This window comes from Lemur catta, chromosome 17 (genome assembly GCF_020740605.2).
Source record: "Lemur catta isolate mLemCat1 chromosome 17, mLemCat1.pri, whole genome shotgun sequence".
Classification (NCBI taxonomy): domain Eukaryota; kingdom Metazoa; phylum Chordata; class Mammalia; order Primates; family Lemuridae; genus Lemur; species Lemur catta.
Genome location: NC_059144.1, coordinates 48,541,560 through 48,563,011, shown reverse-complemented (window position 1 = coordinate 48,563,011; position 21,452 = coordinate 48,541,560). Strand labels below are relative to the sequence as shown.

The 21,452-nt window shown below is 58.5% G+C and overlaps 1 protein-coding gene across 1 annotated transcript in view; it reads right to left on the bottom strand.

Annotated features, from left to right (window-relative positions):
* The window catches only part of PHACTR3 (phosphatase and actin regulator 3), a 68,259-nt gene extending 47,285 nt beyond the window's left edge, over nucleotides 1-20,974 (bottom strand). The window contains exons 1-6 of the mRNA XM_045528471.1: nucleotides 20,817-20,974; nucleotides 16,237-16,314; nucleotides 9,526-9,708; nucleotides 8,189-8,398; nucleotides 5,565-5,739; nucleotides 4,565-4,812 (exon numbers count right to left, since the gene is read on the bottom strand). Of these exons, the coding sequence (XP_045384427.1) occupies nucleotides 4,565-4,812; nucleotides 5,565-5,739; nucleotides 8,189-8,398; nucleotides 9,526-9,708; nucleotides 16,237-16,314; nucleotides 20,817-20,973 (1,051 nt within the window). The 5' untranslated portion in view covers nucleotide 20,974. The remainder of the gene's footprint in view (nucleotides 1-4,564; nucleotides 4,813-5,564; nucleotides 5,740-8,188; nucleotides 8,399-9,525; nucleotides 9,709-16,236; nucleotides 16,315-20,816) is intronic.
* Nucleotides 20,975-21,452: the final 478 nt, after the last annotated feature.

Genomic DNA, 21,452 nt, shown 5'->3' with positions numbered 1-21,452 from the left:
CTGGGTCTCGGTTTTTCTTAGAATCCTTGAGGCCTGGAGTTGGGACATACAGTACTTGTCCAATAAATAGCAAAGTCATTTCATAAAACGCTTTAAAAAAAAATCTATAAAGCACTAAAATTCCTCCTCTACCTTAAATCCCCCCAGTCTAGCTTTTATAGGCTGCGCTAGCGCCCCGCTGTGCCTGCCGGAATGCACGTTCCTGGGCCCCCCAGGAGGTCAGGCTGTGGTGGAAAATATTAACGTGTACAGTCGCTACGCCATGTTGTGCTTTCTTCCTTACTGTTTCATGTCTATTTCATAGTGTACGCAATATATTAACACGGCACCTCTCGTGGGTATAGTTTATATGTAAATGACATACAAATACTGGGAGTTTTTTTTTTTTTTTTTTTTCTTTTTTCTACTGGGATGCCCCATCAGAAAACTTTGTGAACTTCTCTTTAGATTGTCTTTAAAACCCATGTGGTCACACACCCTCCCTGGAGTCCTCTACGTAAAGCCCAGCTCCTGAGGGTCACCAAAGGCAGAACACACTGTGGGGATTCTTCTTAGGTTCAAGTAAACATTCCAACTCTCAAGACCATCATGGACGGGGTCTGACACAGGACGTGTGCAGACACTGCTGTCACAGGGCAGCCCCGGGCAAGTCCTTGCAGCAGGTCCCAGAGCTGTCCCCGCCAGGTGACACAGCGCAGGTGGCAGGGTCAGGCAGGTGTGGGAGGCAGAGATCACCGCCTCCTGGAGCACTTCCCCGGGCTGGGCCGACAGCCTTCCAGGTATTTACTGCTCACTTATAGTCGCCCCCAAAGCAGATACAATTTGCCCAGATGTGTCATCCTTTTCTCGCCAGTGGCAATAGTGGCAAGTGACAGGGTCAGTATCCTTAGCCTTCTCAGGTCGCCTGGCATCTGAAAAGTACTGGACACCCCTTTGGCTGTGCCACCAAAACTGCTCGGTGTCAGGTCTCCCTGAACACCCCGGGCACCAGGGGCTCCACGCGGCTTTCCCTCCCTGTGAGTGCCAACTCTGTGTGTCTCTGTGGCTTCACCCACCCGGCAAACTCTTACTCATTCCTTAAAGCCCCACTGGCGCCTCTCCTGCCCTGCCCTTGACCACCTGGCAGGCCATGTCAAGTAGTGTCCTTCCCACCTGCTCCTGCCTGGAAGCCCAAGAACGCCCCCAACACAGGAATGGGATCTTGTCAAAAATGCCCGTCTCCAGTCTCTCTGGGGTCAAGGTAAGACGTGCTCACTGTAAACCCTCTAACAGCACAGAGAGGTATCAACAGAACATTCTCTAAACATCACAGGTTGCCCATAACCCTTTCTGTTGTAAAGGGCTGGGGGATTTCCCCTGGGCATCCTCTCCTCCCCTTGCCATCGAGGGACAGACAGGTCCTGCGGAGAACGCGTGGGGGAGGGGAATCAGGACGGCATTGCGGACGCGGTCTCCAATCAAGGATCAGCACGTAGAAGGTGTGTCAATCGGCTGCGTTATTTCCAGGATTTTATCCCAGAGATGCATTCACACAAGTGTCTGACGCAAAGCAGGCTAGACAGATGTGGCCTCGTGTGTCTGGGTGCAGCATCGCAGGCACGCACGCACCCTACCCAACAGCCAGGCACACCTGAGGCAGATGCCCTCGGCCAGGGGCTTCGCTGGCCTTTGCTCCCCACCCCTCTGAGGGCTCCGTCTGCACACTCGGGCGCCTCCTCTCCCCGGTGCCCTGTGCTCACCCACAGTCGCTTGTCCCTTCCCAGACCTGCTTACGCCAGCAGCACCTGTGCTCTGTTACTTTGTAAAGAGTGCAAAGTAAACGTAACCCTTAACAGTCACTTAGACATCAGAGGATGCACAGCAGGTGCGGTTTATTCCAGGACCTGGGACTCTCATCCTTGCCCAAAGGGGCACATAAATGTGCATTAGTTTTTCACTTTTTGCATTCATATTTTAAGTTGAAACAAAATGTCTAATCTGTGTATATATCACTTTTATGTTTCAAGCTTTAATCAGCTGTTTTGATTAATGAAAATCTAATCGGTTGGTCCTGATCACACCGGGTGAGAGAATTTCAACCTTCTCTTACACATCCATTCTTCTTCCTCACAGAGTACGGTTGGGTAGGAGCGTTTCTGTGTGGATTTATTTTAAAAAGATAACAAAAGTGGGATCATTCTCAAGTTCTCTTTGCCACCTTGCAACATACCCTGGCTGCATTTCACACCGAAGGGCTCGCCCGCTCAGTGCAACGTCCGCACGAGGCTCCGCCGCGGACGCAGACCACTGCCGACTCCACCGGCCCTCGCTGATCCCTGCTCAGAGTGTTTCCAGTTTTTCTACCTCGAGTGACACCAGTCAACATCCCTGGACTCCGCTTCCCAGCCACAGGCAGTCCCTCCCCAGGGATACCGAGCAACGTATGAAGACATTTGGGTCGTATGACTACGGGGCAGGGGGTTGGCTAGTGGCATCTAGTGGGTGGGGGCCGGGACGCTGCTAAACATTCTACAAGACACAGGACAGCCCTCACAGCGATTAGTTTTCTGGCCCCAAACATTAATTGTAGCAAGACTGAGCCACCCTAGTGCGTATAAGCTGTTACACACGAGGGCTAGGTACCTGGGGCACGTTCCTGGAAGCAAAGCTGCTGAGTGGAGCATGTGCACTGAAAACCTGGACAGCTGTCGGTTTGCAGCTCTGCCCGTGTGTACGAGCATGCACAGCCCTGGTCGCCCTGGAGCACAACACACCTGGCCTGGGACAGGTGGCCCATGGCAGGTGCCCCCCAGAGGCCTTCCTGAGGCTTTTCTTTCCTGACCAACGTGAAGGACACCATCAGCCTGTCCCGGCACACAGGGCACCAAGCGATTAGTTCTTGTCCCCGATCCTTGCTAAGTGGGCAAAGCAAAACCACAGCCAGTCACACAAACATATCGATTGCATATCCAGACGGAGAACAGATGTGCCCGTGGGCTGCAGGGGCATCGGCACTTGCTAATGGACGAACGGGAGGAGGGAATGAGGAACGCCACGAATCGGCTGTGGACTGTCCACAGACTGGAGCCACAGCCCGCTTGGACCCCGGGAGGTGTCTCTCTCTGCTGACCTGTGGCAGCTGCCTGGCTCCTCCTGTCCCTGCCTGCTCCCGACAAGGGTGCCGAAAGGCGGGGGTACCATCCCCACAACAGTGAGAGCACATGCTGAGCACAGATGGGACTACGATAAACAGCCTTTTACAAATGGTATAACTGAGGCACAGAGAGGCTAAGAAACGTGTCCAAGGTCACAGAGCTGGAAAGGAATGTGTGAGGGCAAGCGGGTGGTCAGACCCTACAGAAAATCTCTACGCTGTGAGCCCAGAGAGGAAGGCCACGCGGGTGCACAGACAGCCCCCACCTGAGAACATCAACGCCACGGACGAGTGTGTGTCCCCCCACCAGAATTCACATGTTGAAGCCTGACCCCCAGGGCGATGTGTTTGGAGGTGGGGCCCTGGGAGCTGCTGAGGTTGTGGGGGTGGAGCCCTCTTGAATGGGGTTAGTGCGCGTCAAAGGGCCCCAGAGAGCTCCGTCTCCCCTCTTGCCACAAGGGCAGCCGTGAAAAGACACCGTCTGTGAACAGGGGTGGCCCCCCCAGATCCGCATCTGCTGTCTGACATGGGATTTCCCTGCCTCTAGAACTGGGAGACAGAAGTCTCTGCTGTCATAAGGCAGCCAGTCTACGGCATTTTGCTACAGCAGCCGGAAGGGTGGGACATACCAGGTGCGGTGGCTCAAGCCTATGGCCCCCGCACTTTGGGAGGCCGAGGCAGGAAGATCACTTGAGACCAGGAGTTCGAGACCAGCCTAAGCAACGTAGCAAGACCCTGTCTCTACCAAAAATAGAAAAATTATCAGGGCATGGTGGCGCATGGCTGTAGTCCCAGCTACTTAGGAGGCTGAGGCGGGAGGATTACTTGAGCCCAGGAGGAGGTCGGCAGCCCTCCCTTTCCCCGAGACTCGAGGGCAGGATGGAGCCACTACTCTGACACAGATGACACAGGAGGACAAACATGGAGCTGGACTCTAAGGCTCTTGCGGATGTCTGGTCCCGAACACGCTCGCACTGTGTCTCCTTCTCACGTGTCTAACATGGCCACTTGGGACCGATGCATCAGGCGCTCTCCCCTCCCCTGGCCCCTCATCTCGCTTTTTTTAAATGAGAATTTTCTGCCACACCTTCCAAACACGGGGCATCTGCATACCACCTACATACTTTGTCACATGTCCTCAGGGGTGACATTCCCAAGACACTTGCTGTACCACTTCTATGTGTTTTCAAATACACGTGAAAACTCACATATAAAATGAGCTCACTCAGGTCCCTCCTCCAGTCGCACGGCGAGTCCGGCCGCGTGCGCCCCCAGAGCGCTTTTCAGGGGATGAGTCTCCCGCCTGTGTCCTCCAGCGCAGCCTTCGCCCCGTCCCTCCCGTGCTGGTGGCAGAAGTGCCAGCCCAGATGTGAGGCCCTGGGGACGCCAGCCCTCGGGGGAGCCCTCGGTGCCGATCCGCCCCTTCCTCACCAGAGATGATGGAGTCGTTCAGCACCTCCTCGTCCTGGTACAAGAGCAAGTCGTCCTTGAGCTCGGAATTCCCGATCAGGTTCTCCTTGTTCTCCTCGGACTCCTTGGCTGCCGTCCGCTTGCTCTCGGGGGCCCCGTCCGCGCCCCAGGCCTCCTCCCGCTCCCGGCCCCGCTCCATGCTGGACGTCCGGGACAGACGGACATCCGCCCGCTTCTTCGGAGACACTTTGCTTTCCCGGCCCTGGAAACTGGATCAGAAAGACGGTTTGGGTCAGACACTACCCCTCACCCAGAAAACCCGCCACGCTGACCTCGGGGCTCACGACGAATGTCGCGCAGGTGCCACGCTGACACGAGGCTTCTCAGCTCTGTCCCCGCCGAGCCGGAAGGGGCACCGGCACGTGGCTGTTAGAAGGAGCTGAAAGCACAACACGCGATAAACCTGCCCAAGGCGGTGCCAGCGCGACCCATGCTCCAACCACCTCCGACCACGGCCTCCGCAGGAACCGACATGGGCGCTGTGTCCGACATTCCGCCAGTCCGTACGCGCCTTGTCACCCACTTTGCCTCCAGCATCCACTGTTCCTTCAACAGAACTGAGCCGCACGTGACCCAGAACGAAAGAGCCGCTGCGGGCCCGGCTGCCTGGCACTCTCGCCCAGGAAAAACGCGAAGCCCGAGTCCCGGGACGAGGCACAACAGCCACTTCTCTCCCACCCTGTCCTGGGGGCTCCCGCCCCACCCGATCCTGAGGGGCTCACGCAGGGGCTGGGGGGCCGGGCTCCCCCCGGAACGTGGGCACCAAGGCCAGCCACGTAATCTGCAGAGCCCGGTGCAAAATGAAGCGTGGGGTTCCTTATTCAAAGATCATTAAGAATTTCAAGGTGGAGACAGCAGAGCAGGAAAACTGGCCGCCCCCTGGGTGGCTGCACGGTGTCACACCGTCAGGTCAGCCCTGGGGGACTGGAGGCACCGGTGTCCCCCTCGGGCAGAGCCTCACCTGTCCTGGCGGTGCTTGGTGGCCAGCGCCCTGTGCAGCTCCTCGATGACGCGGCTGGGGGGCAGCGGCCGGTGGACAGTGGTGAGATGCGGAGACCCGGTGGGTGTGGAGAGCTGTCCTCGGAGCGGGGGGTCGGTGCTCTTCATGCCGGGGCCTTGGAAGAGCGCGGCTTGGCCTGGGGGCGGGAGGAACCCACAAGAACGTAACTGGCAGGAGGGGGGACAAAGGGCCTCCTGAGACACAGGCCCATGGACAGAGAGAACGTCCCACCCCCGCGTCCCCACCCCTGGCCAGGTGTCCCTAACTCACACGGACATGCCAGGCCAGGGTCCCTGCTCCCAGGGAGAGGAGACCAGGGCGCGCCCCTGTCCCATTCCACTCGCCCACCCGACAGCAACACCAGCATCTTCCCTCAGAAGTCATCAGAGACAGACATTTCAGGAAAGGCTAGAAATTTGGCCTACGAACCAGGAAACGGCCCCTCACCAGACACCAAATCTGCCTGCACCCTAATCTTGGACTTCCAGCCCTCAGAACTGTGAAAAATAGATTCCTGTTGTTTCCAAGCCCCCCAGTCCGTGGTATTTTGTTGTAGCAGCCCAGGCAGACGAAGACACGCGTGGCCCCGTCTCAGGCAAGAAAGGCCTTGCGGGGTGGAGACTCCCTCGCACACCTGTGTCTCCATCTGCAAGTCAAGCCCAGGTGAGGGGGCCTTTGCCCTCTCTGCTGCCATCTGGTGTTCACATGCAGAAGAAAACATTTTCCCCAAAAGAAAAGGAAGACCAGAGAAAATTAAGACAAAGTCACCAAAATGTGGTCTCAGCAGTAAGAAATCCACGCCAAGGTCATGACCACCCACTCCCAGTTCAGTCTCCATGCTCACTGGTGCCAGAGTGTTCCCTGATGTCCTCGCCACTGAGGGCAGGGTGGCCATCAGAGGTGCTGACGGGTAGTCTGGGGACAGAACACCAGAATTTGGGGCGAGCAAAGGGTGGAGTCACTGCAAAGACCTGTGCAGTCCGAGGTCTGACCTTTCCAAGCACATGGGACACGGAAAACTCTCCAGGCTACTTGGTTATTGGGGGTCAGGAACAAATTATACATCAGCCAAAATAAAATTGGGTGGATGGTGATTAATAAAACAGATTTTAAATTGTTCCAGGTTTCAACAGATGAAAATGGGAATTATCAAAATGATAGTAACAAAATGCAAAATAGTATGGTTCTGCCTCAAAACTTTTACTCTAATCTGTGTTGTCATTCATGTCACCCAAAAACTGAATATGTTGACTCATCTCCGGAGAAGTAGAAGGATGCAGAGAGAGGGTTCAGAACATTCATTCCTTCATTCCATCACACAGTCGCTCCCACTTGCTGAGCACCTGCTGTGAGCTGGATACTCTGCCCGCACTCGGGTTTGGTGAACACGGATGTGGCCAGCTGTCACGGGGCTACCGTACGGGCGCAGGGGTATAATCCCACAGACAGGTGAATTTGCTTCCTTGGGCTGCTCTAACAAATGACGACAAACTGGGCCGCTTAGAACAACAGATCTGTCCCAGTTCTAGAGGCCAAAGTGGAAACCAAAACGTGGGCCGGGTTGGTTCCCTCTGGGGCAGAAACCGCCCCAGGCCTCCCCCAGCCTCTGCCGGCTGCCAGGCGGCCCCTGGTGCTCCTCGGCCCGTGGCTGCCTCACTCCAGTCCCTGCCTCTGTCTCCATGTCACCTCATGTCCTTCTGTGGCTCTTAGGATGACATTCTCACTGGATTTAGGGCCCACTCTAACCAGCATGAGCTCATCTCCGTCTTTAACTTAGTGAAATCTAAAAAGACTCTTATTCCAGATAAGGTCACATTGTGTGGTTCCAGGTGACCGTGAATTTTGGGGGACACTAATTCAGCCCCCTGCACAAGGAGGAATGACATGGTGGGTGCCGGGAAGAGGAGGCGCACGGTGCCGTGAGGCCGGAGGGCGGGGCAGGCTCCCTGAAGGAGGAACGGCTTGGGCTGAGGTTCCAAGTTGCTGCATGGAGCAAGGAGGAGGAATGTTTACGGCAGAAGCAGGACGAGAAACACCCAAGCTTGATAATGAAATCTCTCTTCTTCCTGGGATTACTCGGCCAGTGAGGCCAGACTACAGAAGCACGTGACTCTGGGGGGGTCTCTGTTCAGCAGTGCTCCCCCACTCGACCCCCACCCGAAGGCTGTTCACTGCTGGCTCCGCCTGGCTGGACAGAGCCGGCTGGACAGCGAATCAGCAAGAGAGACCAGCAGAGGGAGGGCAAGTGCAGGGGCAGGAGACTGACCGACTCAGAGAGAAGCAGAAAGAGGACAGACAGACACGTGAACATCCAGACAGAGGGAGAGAAAGGCCCCATCCTGGGGCTGGAAGACACCCCGCTGTGACTCCTGCAGAGAGACCACCCTGCTTGCTGCCTGAGGCAGGCTGAGCAGTCTGCCCCCGACAACCAAGCGCCTTGCTGAGAGCTGTTGCCCGGGCCTGCCCGGAGCCGCAGTCACAGAAGCAAAGGGTGGAGGTGTCCAAGCCAGCCCAGCTGAAGGGACGGATGGATGATGGATGGAGAGAGAAAGAGAAGAGGATGGATGGGATACATGGGGGCCCACCTGTGACATTCTTTGCGGCTTTGGCGCCGGCCTTGGGCGGCGGGGTGGGCAGCAGTGGGGGGCTGGGCAGCGGGCCCGCGGATCTCTCCAGCGGTCTGAGAGGGCTGTCCAGGGAGTCGGGCCCCGCTGAGGCTTGGGAGAGCTCGGCGGCGGCGGGCAGAAGGCTGTCGACATCTGCTCCTTCACCACTGGACGCAGATGGCATCTTGGCTGTCGCAAAGGCAGAGCAGAGTGTTCACAAAGCATGTCCCCTCTGACCGCGGTGGCCGTGAGTGAGCAAAGCAAGAGGGCCGATGGCGGGCTGGGCCCTGACCCGGGCACAGGAGGAGCAGCAGGCACCTCCCGCATGGACTTGACTTCCTGCAAGTTCAGCTGCCCAGAGAGCCACTGGGCGCAGGGTGGGGGTGGAGGGCGAGGTCGTTTCCAGAGCAAGAGTGGGTCCCTTCCTTTTCCTCATGACAGGTGTGTCCCAGGCTCCCGCCCCACCTGGGAGCGGTGGTCACATGCCACATTTTGCAGTCAGACACACCCAAGCTCGAGTCACCTCTGCACTCACCCTGGGACCTTGTTTAAGTTACTGAATCTCCCTGGGCCTCTGTTTACTCCCGTACGGCATCACGTTAACCGCTGCCCTTCACGGGGCTATTGCGGGCTTTAACAGCAAGCGGCAGCAAGCGGTGTTCCCGGCACACCACGCACCCTCACGTCTAGCAGCTCTCGTTCTTACATGTCTGGCTTTCAGCAGCCCCACCCATGCCAGCCTGGACGAGGGGCAGGGAGGATGGACTCAGAGGAAGGGCAGGTGCAGGGGCCAACCCACCCCGCGCGAGTCGCTCACTCTCCCATTTCACAGGGAGGGAACCGCACGCAGGGCCTGGCAGCCCCGCCGAGGAGCAGCACGCAGAGCCTCCGTCACCTGCTGACACGGGCCACTGGGAAGGGCCCTAAACCCCACGTCCATCCTGTCGTCTCGGGGTCGGCTGAAAGGGCCCGAGTGGACACTCACCCTCCGGAGGGCACTTTCCTGCCCAGAAGGTCCCCGCGAGAGGGCAAAGATGTCCCCGGGAGGAAGGTGTGTCTGGAAGGTGAACATCTTTAAGCACCTTTGTTTATTGGCCGTGCCAGACTCGGGAAGAAACAGTCAAGAAAAACGCTCCAGGGAATGTTTCAGCCCAGCCTGGCGGCAGAGCGTGGCAGGTTTGGGGCAGGGACCGGCTGTCCTGAGGACAACGTTCCCTGAGGGCTACTGCCCACGCCCTAGTCGGGGGCCCCGGGTGCCACCCCAGGCAGACGGCCATCCTGGGAGGAGCTCCACCCTGCCAGTCTCCGGCCAGTACCTGCGTCGTCCAAACGGGTGGCCGAGGACAGCGGCTCATCCAGGGAAGCCTGGTCTGTGCCCGAGGCCAAGGGGCTTCCCGGCTGGGCGTCCTCCGAGCTCAGCGTCTCCTGCCTAGGTGTGGAGGGCTCGCTCTGCGCAGACTGGGGGCCGCTGTCGGGGCTGCATGTTTTGCTTTCGGAGTCTGCAAGGAAGTGTAGCTGTGAACCGGGCCTGCACCTGCCTTCCCCAGTCCTTCCGTTTGTACCAAGTGCCTCCCTGGGAAGTGTGCCCGCCCAGGCCCTGGGGTGCCCCCACACTGCCCCCCTACACCCCCTGGGAGGCCCGCCCCACACCCTGACCTCCCTCCCAGGTGAGCCGGCTTCACGCACACCCCCCTGCTTTCTGCTCCTGCACAGCCTCTCTGCCGGGCCCTCGTACTCCACACCTGGGGAGACTGGACGGCACCCCCACCCACCTTCACATCCTTGCCACGTGCCCCTGCAGTGCCCCCACTCTGGTGGCTTTCTCTGGCCAATGGACATCAGCGGGTTTGACCCAGCAGCAGCTTCCGAAGTGCTAGCACAACTCACTCCTGCCTGTGCCCCTTGGCCATGCCCCAAGGACATGCCCCGGGGAGGTCAACTCAGGTGGGAACAAGCAGTCACTGCAGTGCCCCTGAGGTGCTGGGGCTGTTTCTTAGGGGGCATTTCTGTGGCCGGAGAGACCCAGTTCACCCCTCTGCATGTGACCTTCAGTCACCCACTAAGCAAACGTTTATCCATCACCCACGATGCATCTAGCGCTGTGACAGTCGCTGGTAAGGCAGAGGTTACCAGGACACGGTCCTTGTCCTTGAGTGGCTCACGGTCTATAGCAGCCATGCGGATGACCACACGTGGCATCCTGAGCCCAGGAATGGGGCGCAGAGCAGGGAGTCCCCAGGGCCAGACAGGCAGCCCTCCCAGCAGGGCTGGAGGAAGGACCCGGCGCTTCCCCTCTCCAGGGCTGGGCTGCTGCAGCCTCCGAGGGTCTGGCCGTGGGCTGGGCATCCCCAGGGCTGCACCTTAACGCGGGGGGCTCAGTGCTCAGGGAGCGAAAGACCCACCCAAGTGCCCCCCAGCCGGCTGGTTACAGCCACATCTGCTGGACACATGTCACAGCCCAATGCAGAGAGCCCCCACACGGCCCCTTCAGGGCCCCCTCAGTCCCCACGGCCATTTCATGGAGGCAGACACCACGGTGCAGAGTGGCAGCGTGACCCACACACACTGACACAGCCACAGGGTCACAGCGTGGGGACGCTGGCCTGCTCTGACCTCCGCCCATCGTGGAGAGATTTATTTCAGAGTCGGGGTCCCTGCTTGCCTGGGTCAGTCCTGATTCCTACCTATTGTCCCACACCCATCAGTGTCCCGCTCACTGCCAAATGTCCTGATCAGACAAACAGCACATCGTCACCCTGCCCATCCATCCCACCTGCTGCAAACAAGGTTTCTTATACCCACACGACAAATTCCTCTGGGCCTCAATTTCCCCACCTATAAAATGGGGGTAACGTTGCTACTTGCTTCGTGGCATTACTGTGAGAAATCAGCCGATTTCACGTATGGAGCGTGTCTGGCACACAGCAAGCACCCACGTGCGCACTCCAGCCAGGCCCACCTCCCTCCCGCGCCCTCGGAGGGGCCTGAGCTTCAGTCCCTGCTGACCGCGTCCTCCCTGCTGCGCGCCTGTCCCCTCGGGGGTGAGGGCAAAGGTCAGCCTTGCCAGAAGTCTGGAGACTGGGGCTGCGGAGATCTCATCTGTGAAGCCAGAGACGTTCCCATAAAGGAGCAGGTGGCAGGTATCTAAGACTTACGGGCCACGTGCCGCATCACCTGCGTTGCATATTCTTCCCTGATTTTTAATTTTCATGAAAGGCCTTTAAGTTTGAAAAGCATTCTTAGCTCCAAGGTCACGCAGAAACAGATCCCGGGCCAGATTCTACACTCGGCTGTAACTGCTAACCAGGCCCGGGTCAGGGCCAAGAGAACTCAACAAAACTAGACGTCACAGGGCTCAAAACTAAAGTTTCCCGGCCCCTGTCTTATGACTGGTTTACTCGTACCTGTCACACAACAGTGACAGCCTCCACCACTAGCTTACCTGGCCCCAGGTGACACAGAGGGCACGTGAGCGCCAGCACCAGGTGCGCTCGGCCAGAGTCACACCTCCCGTGCTAGGTGAGGCTGCCACCCGCTGCTTACAGCGTAGCCACCAAATCTCAGAACACACAGGGCGACTGCTGCCCAACCATCATTGCTGTTAACATAACGCTAACGATGTCCCCCTCATTGTCATCATAAAAACAATAAGGGTAACACGGTCAGAACACTGAACGGGGAAGGCCCAGAGGTCTCTGGCCCCAGCCAGATTCTGAGGCAGCCGCCTGTGGTCCCAGAGCTGCTCCACCTGAGCTGGGCTCGGCGGCCCTCGCCGGGCCTGTCTGGGCTGTGCTCACGGCTCCGGTTCGTAATCATGGTCAATGAAAAGTTGCAGTTCCCAAAATAGTAGCGGTGCCAGGGCGTTGCTAAGAAACGCTGGGGGCGGGGGTGGGGGCAGCGGTGGGGCTGTGACCCGCTCCTCTCACTACCCATGGCCGCCCTCCAGCCCTGGTCCGATGCCCTCTCCCCCACCCAGGGCTGCACCCCACTGAGCAGCCGCAGGGAGAGGGGATGCGCCACAGACATGCACACGGGAGAGTGCATGCGTGGACATGGCAAGCACACGTGGGTTTACACATGTGCACATGCGTGTGCGTGCACACATGCCTACACACATCCCCCGGCACTCCTACCACGTGGGAACCAGACACACTTGACTTGCCACTGTCCAGTTCCCCAAGGAAAGTGTGCCCAGTCAATCTCAGGTCACAGCACACAGCACCAGGGCACTAGCTCTCTTTTTATATCTAGTGATGGGGTATGAAGGGCCTTGAATTATTTAAGAAAATGCTAAGTTGACTCGTGCAGGGAGACGGAGTAAAGTCATTCAGGAACATACACGGCCTCTGGCAGAGAGACACATGCAGGCCCCTCTCTTCCACACCATGCTTGAGCTGGGGACCCTTCACTCTGCCCCACGTGGTCGTGAGGCTTGGGAAGGGTGGACAGAGCAGTGAGGAGGGTGTGGGGCCACCTCCCTCCCCAGGGCCCCCACAGGCAGGGGCTTCCTGGGTCCCGGGAGGCAGCCAGAGCTGGGGCAACGAGGCGTTCCATAAAGCACAGGGGTGAACGATACCCAGGACAAGCTCGTGCCCTGGACCCAGCCTCACCTCCCGGGGCACCAGCAGGCTCTGTCCTGCAGGCGCTGTCCGGAGGCCACGCCCTGCCAGGCTGCCTGTGTCATGGGCAAACGCCAGGGTGACCGACACACACGCATGTGCCGGGCAGGGGGCACTCCTGGTGGCTGTCCTGGCCAAGGAGGCCAAAATTCGAGTTTGGGGCTGCTAAGGACCCCGGCAGCTCTGGAGGTCCCGGGGCGGCCGGACCCCACAGCCTCCCACCCCGCAGCCTCCCAAGGCCTGTCCCTCCTGAAGGTGGCCACAGGGGGGCGCCCACGGCTGCAGAGTCATCCCCACCTCGCTGGCAGCAGGTGGTGGTGGCTGAGCCCGATTCCTCACCCAAACCGGGAAAACACCGCTGCCCCCACCCCGAGTCCTCCCACCCTCGGGAAAGGAGGTGGTGCTGCACCCGCACCTGAGCGTCGTCCTCCCTTCCCCCCCGGGCCTCCCTTGAGCTGGGCAGGGGCGGCTACGACCCCCCGGAGGCTCGGGGAGCCCTGCACCCGCGGGAATCACAGCGGGGGTCGGACCTGAAGTCCGCTTCGCCCTGCAAGGAAAGGCGTTTTGCGAGCAAGTGCCGGGGAGGGTTCCCAGGCGCCTGTGGCCAAACGTGTCGTATTGTTGCCGTGCACTGGTTCCAGGCCCCGCACACAGAGCAGGGTTTAAGCAGCACGAGAGTCCACGGTGACCAGCAAGCCCCCTCCCGGAGACGAGCCCTGCCTCCCGGGTCCTGCGGTTTCCCCCCAGGGACACCTGGCTCACGGCACCCCAGGCCACTCACCTGGGGCGGCCTCGGGCTCCCACAGCGGCCTGGACCTGCTTCTGCCGCCCCGGCCGCCTCGCGGGGCAGGGAAGATGGGCGGCGTGCTCGGGCCCAGGCCCTCCTGCTTCCTGGGTCCCTCCCCACCCACCTTCTCTGGGTCCACCGTGGGACCCCACAGTCGCTGCTCCCTCGGCTGGAAGCTGCTCCCAGCATCCCTTTCTGGCTTCTCGACCTCCTCAACCTTCGCTGCATCAAAGTTGGCATCAGCTGGGGAGTTTGCAAAGCACCAATGCCCAGGTGCCTCCCCCAGAGTGTCTCGCTGAACAGCTGCCGAGCGTCAGGGTTTTATAAAGCTCCCAGGTGATCCCCGTGTTGCTCCTCCTGCCCACCCGGGACCCCACTCACACCTCTCCCGGCCCCTGACCAGGCCGGGTCCCATCTCATGGTCTTGGGGTGCTACGTGCCTTCCTTCCCACGCTCATCTCAGTTGTGAGTTGACATTTATCTGTGGGATTAGCTAACGTTTGTGCCCCGCTGCACTGTTTGTGCTGGAAGAAGAGTGTGTCCTCACCTGTGTCCTCAGCAGCTAGCACAGACCCCGGGCCTAGTAGACACTCAATAAAACGTTGTAGCAACGATCAGTGAGTGCATTCTCAGCTCTCAGGGAAAGAGACTGTTTCAGGCCACCTTAGTTCCTGGACCATAATCACTTGGCAAGAGAGACAGAGACATAAGGCAGAGACTGGCGAACCGCAGTCTGGGGGCCAACCCAGCCCCCCGCCTGCTTTGTACAGCGCCAGGCTAAGAATGGATTTTACATCTTTAAATGGCTGACCAAAAAAAAAGAAAAAGAAAAATAATAGTTCATGACGCATGAAAATAATATAAAATTCAGATTTCAGTGTCCGTAACGTTTTCTCGGGACACGATCCTGCCCACTCATCTAGGGATCACCTGTGGCTGCTTTTGCCCTGCAACAGCAGAGTGAGTGCTTGCCGCAGACACCGTGTGGCCCCCAAGCCCGAAATATTTACCACCGGACCTTTCCAGAGGACATTACTGGCCCTGAGCTAAGGCAGTGCTGTGCTGCTCTGTGATCTGCCCCCAGACACGGAGGCCAGAGAGGAGCTCCTACGGCGGCAAGGCCAAGTTCACCTGGGCAGCCTGGGCCGGCCGAACGCTCGTCTCGGGCTCTCTGATCTGACGTCTTCAGACAAGATCATCTCACACAAATTCAGAGTTGAAAACAGCCAACCTGTGCTTCTCCTGGAAGTTTTCCTCTTTAATTATTCAAACTGTAACTTCGTTTTTGACAGGAAATTGATCTATATCTTTACTTCCTCTTTATTCACCAAAAATAACATTTATTATCATAGATGATAAACAGGACTTAGCCTATTTTTATTTTTCCCTTCTCTTTCCCTAAGATCCAAGGTAATGCTCATTAGCACCGTGTTCAAAATGCCAGAGTTGGGCACCTTTTTGTGCCGGCCACGTTAAAATAATCCAGATGTCCACACCTCAGTGACAACATCCCACCACACCCGAGAGTCAGAACAGAGTGTTAAACGTCTGAATGCCGCAGCACTCGGTACCAGGCTTTCCTTGTACACGTAAGATTTTATTATTAGTACTAAGCAACCTCTATGTAGCTTTCCCCTTGAAAAGAGCATCCTCAAAATACCCTTTGAATCTAAAGAAAGGAAATGGTAACAAAGGCATCAGTCCACAACTGGCTGCATAGCATCTGGATTCATGAGCATCTTCCTCATTCCTGGTACTCGGGCCAAATCTCAAAGACACCAGTAGTATTTTGAGGCTGAAAGGAGGAGGCAGGCGCTCGATATATTCACACAGCCTCGGGAGTTGGCTCCACACGGCCGGGTTCCTTAAATCAGGGGACCAGAGCTCAGCCCAGCTCCAGAGAGACTAAGCGGCAGTGAGGTTTTGTGAAACCTCCTAACCGAGATTTAGAGTCTCAGAAACTGGAAAGCACCGAGGACTAGTCAGCACCATGACCCAAGTCCCGTGCGTCGCACTTGCAGGAATCTACCAGGGAGGAGGAAGACCTGCTCAGTTAATTGCACAAGTGACAGTAACCAGCCTTTCTGAAAGACGCAAACAAGGATGATCACGTAGACAACAATGAGGTTAAACTCTCCAGACCAAAGACGACTGTGAGACTGAGAGACCAGGATTTATTCTGCGTCTCTGCTTCATGCTGCACCAAACTGGGCAGGCACCACCCAGACCCTCAGACTCCTCATCTGTAAACTGGGAGTAACAAGTGCACCCTGTCCACAGGGATGCTGTGAAGACCAGAGAGGGTGTGCGGAACGGCCAGCACAGCCCCAGCATGGCACAGACTGACAAAAACAAAAACCATTGCTGTGACTTTAGAGCAACTGGGATGAACTAGGAGCTTCACCCGCACCTGGCTCTGCCAGACAACCCCAGGGAGGAGCCCTGCAGCCCACGGGGGATGTCCCCGGGTGCTGAGCAGACGGCTCCTGACCTTGGGGGCACTTCTCCAGCCTTGCAGGCTTCATTCAGGTCCAGCCCCGCACCTGGACAGCGGACCCCTTTGGTTGCCTGTCTCTGATGGGTTCTCGGCTCCGCACGCACGCGCCAGGCGGCCCACTCACCTTGCTCCATCATCTCCAGCAGCCCCTTCTTGATGAGCTCCTCGCGGCCTTGCCTGCCCGCCATCTTCTTCTCCAGCGCTGTGGGACACAGACATCCCCGTGAGGCCCTGCCCGGCCACAGCCGACGCCGGTCTCAGGGTGGCAGAACAAGTGAGCGAGCAGGTGCGTCGGGGTGAGGGCAGATTTGCTCGGCCGCCCCCCACTCTCTCACCGAGCCGTCTGCCCAGCGAGGTGCGCAAAGCACAGCCAGTGAGAAGCAGCCTGGGCTTGTCACAGCAGTACTTTCTGCGGTTTATCGGAAAAGCACCTCCACGTACAAGGCCCTTCGCGAGCTGCCTGCCCCCGCCCCTGGCTGCCCTCCAAATGCTGCTTCACTTACCAGCCAAGGAGCGCGGCCTCTCTCTGCCCCAACACCCTCGGGTGCTTTTCGCGGTCCGGGTGAGCCTTTGCTAAATGCGTGCTGACCGCTACTCACGTCTGTGCAGACCCGAGTCTCCCGCGCGACCCTCCCCCTAGAGGTTCTTCCAATAAACCACCGGTTAACAGATTTCGAAGAATCCACCAGATGGACAGGGAGGGAGGAGGCCAGCTCCCCGCGCCCCTTCCACCAACCCAGTTTGCCAAACCTCGTGAATTCCTCCTCCGGAATAGCGCTCTCTGGCTCCCCATCCCGGAGCAAAGCGCTCCGGCTGCTCAGCCCCGCGCCCTCCTGCTTTCCCCGCCGCTGTGTGCACCCAGCCCCACGGTCACCTCCTTTTCTCCAACTGCCCAGAAAACTAGCGGCCTGGAGGTGAGCCCCGATTTCTAAATATAAGCTCGGACTCTTTCTTTGAAAGATGAAGACAAAGCGGCCCTGCCAGGCCTGGGTCACAAAGGGCCCGTCGGTTCTCAGCATGGGCAAGGGCTCCACCCCGTGCCAGGTCACGGAGGAGAACACGCAGCGCCCGGCCACCTGTCCGAGCTCACTGTACAGCGCACGAGGCAGATGACAAATAGGCAGTGATGACAGAATTTCATTTATTCACACGTGTTCACTGAGCACCTACTATGTGCCTAGGACTGGGCTAGGTGCTGGGAGTCACCGGGGAACAAAACCAGTTCAGCCCCCACCTTCATGGTGTGTGTGGGTCAGCAGGGGAGCAGGCAGTGGTGACAAGGTATTCAACCCATGTAAACTAATCACACATTTATTAAGCACCTACTATGTGCCAGGCACTGTGCCAGGCACAGCGGATACAACTGTGAGCAGGACAGGCATAGCCTCTGCCCGAGACCAGCACATCTGGGCAAGACGAGGACACGCTCTACAACCCGCGAGTGGGATGAATGGGAACCGGAGGGTGCTGGGCAGGGGGTCGTCGTGGGACCAGCCCACCCTGGACCTCTAGGCGGCTTCCCTGAGGGTATTTACGCTAGTGCTGAAGGATGAAGGGGAGAACCCAAACACAGCAGGGAGTAGGCATTTTTGGGCAAAGAGAGTGTAATTTCCTCTCTGTCGTCCCAATTTCCAAACCAATTTTCAGATGCCAGAACTGTGGATACAACTGACAAACTGAGCGCTGCCTTGGGGAGGTGTAAGCAAAGAGGCTGCGGTCCCGGCTAACGAAATGACGGTAAGAACAGGGCGAAGCTCTGGGAGGTAAGTGAGGCCCAGCCCCAACCAGCGCCGGGGAGCTGGGGCCGGGTGGGTGCCGGACTCCGGCTGCACTGACCCCAGGTCCTCCTGTGACCCAGAGAGCCAACTGCCAGGGTCTACTGCCCCCCTCTCAGGCGAGGGTGTCGGTCCTGGGCGGGCCGTGCAGCTGGCAAGCGCAGAGCCGGATCCGCCCCGCCAGGGCAGGTACCAAGACGCCCCTTGCCACCCGCAGCCCCCGAGAGCTGTCCTCCTCGGTGTGGGACCCACCCGCTGCCTGCCCAACTCACTGGTCACGCCACGTGTCTCTTCAAATCGTCTTAGTTCTCACTTTGTCTGGTCCCGTGAAACCAGGGATTGGAAATGCTGAAATGAGTGACACCACACTTGCAGGGGAGGGAGTGGCTCGGAACAAGTAACACACACAGTGCTGTTCCCCAGACTTCCAAGGGCCCGAGTGAGGCCCTGATGCTGGGGACAGTGCAGGTGTTAACCTCAAGCCCCTCCGTGCCCTTGCAGGGTCCCCAGAGCATCCTGGTGACCTTGCACAGCACAGCATCAGCGGAGCGAGGGGCCCAGAGTCCTTGGAGCACAAAGCTTGACCTTCTAATCCCACAGCTGGGGACGCTGAGCCTGGAGGGTGCCCGGGGCCCACCCAAGGTCACAGAGGTCACCCTGGGCCTTTTCCTGATGCACAGACGCGCCTTTGCAAGGGCTGTTCCCACTGCTGCGGTGCTTTTCCCTGCCTTTCTCAAGGGGCCAACGACATCTCAGCTCCGTGTGGCCTCCTCATCTGGGTCTTCTCAGACCACCCAACCCGCAGCAACGCCCACCCCTGCCTGCCTCCTCCCCATGGCCTGCTCAGAGTGCCGGGTCACCTGCTGACTTTGTCACTCGACTCCCCGCTCTGCGGAAAGCTCTGGGTGGGCAGGGCCTGGTCCCTCCTGTGCATTTGGTGCCCGGCACACAGGAGATGTCAAGATTTGTTGAATAACGATGCTTGTTCTGTTTTTGCTTTGACAAGGAGAATTTGTCAATCAACTTCTTGAGTGGTTAAAAAAAATAATTTTGTAAATCTTGCAAAAAAGCATGAATGCAGGACCCGCTGTTGGCGGGAATCTCTCTCCCCCACCACGCCCGCGTACGGCACGGCTCAGGCTTCGTCTCTGCCGCCCCTGGAGCCCTGGAATCTGTGCCTCTTCACAGCTGGGACTAGAACAGGGACCCTAGGGACCCCCCCCAGAGGCAACAACCCGAGACTGGCACTTACCAGGGCTGGTCCCCAAGGCCTGGCGCTATTCAGCGGAGCAGCTCCTCACTAATTATTTCCAGCCACAGCTAATAGGTGTGCAGCTCAGGGCACGGCCGTGGGGGTTGAGACGCTGTTTTCTCCAGGGTTTGCCTGTCACGACACTGCCACCGCAGAGCCCAGGGTGTCGGGCCAGACCAAGCCCCAGCCTCACCCCTGCTGGCTGTGTGACCCCAGGTGGGCGGCTTCCCCTCTCTGAGCCTGTTTCCCACCCCTAAGACGTGCAGGCCTAGCAGGGCGGCTCTGAGGGTCGTGTTGGTGCCTCTGTGCCAGGTGGTGGGACATGCCCTGCTGCTGTCTGCCCATGGCCACTCATGTCCTTGTCATCACTATATGTGTCCCCACATCTGTGGTTCAGTCTCATGGCTGCAGTTCCCAGGGTGGATTCCAAGGAGGCAGGGACAAGGGTGCAACCTGTCACAACCCCACTTCTGCAGAGCTGGCACTGGTAGGGCGTGAGGACGCAGCCGGCGGTGAGTGAGGGAAGTTTCTGGGTGCTTTGGTGGGAGTGTGTAGGGACAGGCATGCCCAGGTAGAGTGTAAGGGCAGGGAGTAGGCTCACTCTGCCTCCCAGTGATGAGAGGCCTAAGGTGTCAAGGCCACGCTGAGGGTCTTGACCTTCTGAATCCCCCAGGGCACTCAGGAACCGAGTGGTCCAGGGCAGGCTGGTTTCGCAGATGAGCCCTGCCCGGCGCCCTCTGGTTCCATTCACCCCACTGGCCAGTTGCAGAGCGTGTCATTGTCCTCCCCAGACGCACTGGCCTCGGGCAGAGGCTGTGCCTGTCCTGCTCATGGCCGTATCCACTGTGCCTGACACAGAGCCTGGCACACAGTAGGTGCTCGACAGATGTGTGATTAGTTTCCATCTACCGACTACCTTGTCATCATTGCCTGCTGCATGCCATGAAGTTGGGGGCTGAGCTGGTTTTATTCCCCGGTGACTCCCAGCCCCTAGCCTAGTACTTGGTTCGTAGTAGGTGTTCAGTAAACACTTGTGAATAAATGAAATAATTCCACCATCAGTGCCTGTTGCGGCAAGATCCAGGCCCCAACCCAGTCAACTAAACCGGAATCTGTGGGGTGGGACCTGGGCCCCCACCTGCTCAGAGGGAGACCTCCAGCGTTAGAGGGCGAAGCCACGGTAGGAGTTTACGTGGGCCAGGTGCTCACTACTCAGTGTGGTCAGCGAGTGAGAACCCGCTCCAAAGCCAGCGTCTTGGCCCCAGCCCAGCCCTGCCCTGAATCGGGGTCTGTGCTTTTAACAAGGTCCGGGTGACTAGGCGCCTTGGGGTCTGGGCGTGGGGTCCCACGTGGGGTGCCAGGTGCTCACCCCAGGCCTGGGACAGCCAGGTGGGACCTGCAGGGGCCAGGGGAGTTTGGTCCAACTCATCTGGAAGACCAAAGCCAAGACCAAAACCAAGGTCATCATGTGACCAGCAAACTTACGAGACTCCTGGGGAAGCGGAGGTGACTCCCCTTACCCCAAGGGGTCCCCAGTGACCAGGGGGAGGTTGTACAGCTCCTGGTCCTCAAGGCCACGGAGCACAGTCTGCCCGCCGTGCGGGGCTGGGCAGACACGGACCGGCAGAGGCAACAGCACCACAACAGACACTAGTCCCGGGCAGAGCCGGGCCTTACCTGACGTCGTCTGCTTCAGCTTCTCGTTTTTCTTTTTCCTCCATTTCCAGGGTTTGAAGATCCTGCCCAGGGTGGCCAGTTTGCTGTTCCTCCTCACAGGGGGGGTTCGAATCCCTGAGACCAGATACTCGGATCGCACTGGCGGAGTTTGGTCCATCTCATCTGGAAGACCGAAGCCAAGACCAACACCAAGGTCATCACGTGACCACCAAACGTACAAGACTCCCGGGGAAGCCGAGGTGCCTCCCCTCACCCCAAGGGGTCACCAGTGATCCCCCCCAAAGCGAGACCCTCCAGGGCTCACTCTGACTGGGGTGTGCCCGCGGGGCACACGCACTGGCTCACGGGTTTGTGTGCTCCGCTTCCCTCCTGCCACCCACTGGAAGCCCTCGCCAGCTCCACCGAGACCTGAGGTCTTCTCCAACTCTGTGATGAAATGTTCTCTGCCCCAGGACCTTTGCTTGTGCTTCAACCCCACCCAGGCTCATTTCCCTTCCAGCTGCCCCTTTGCCTTGTAAACCTCAGCTCCTCAGCTAAGTACCACTTCCTCAGGGACGTCTCCGCCTTCCCCCTGTGCCGGACAGGCTCAGTCCCTTGTCATATGCAGGCACCAAGGAGCTGCGAAGACCCTGTGTA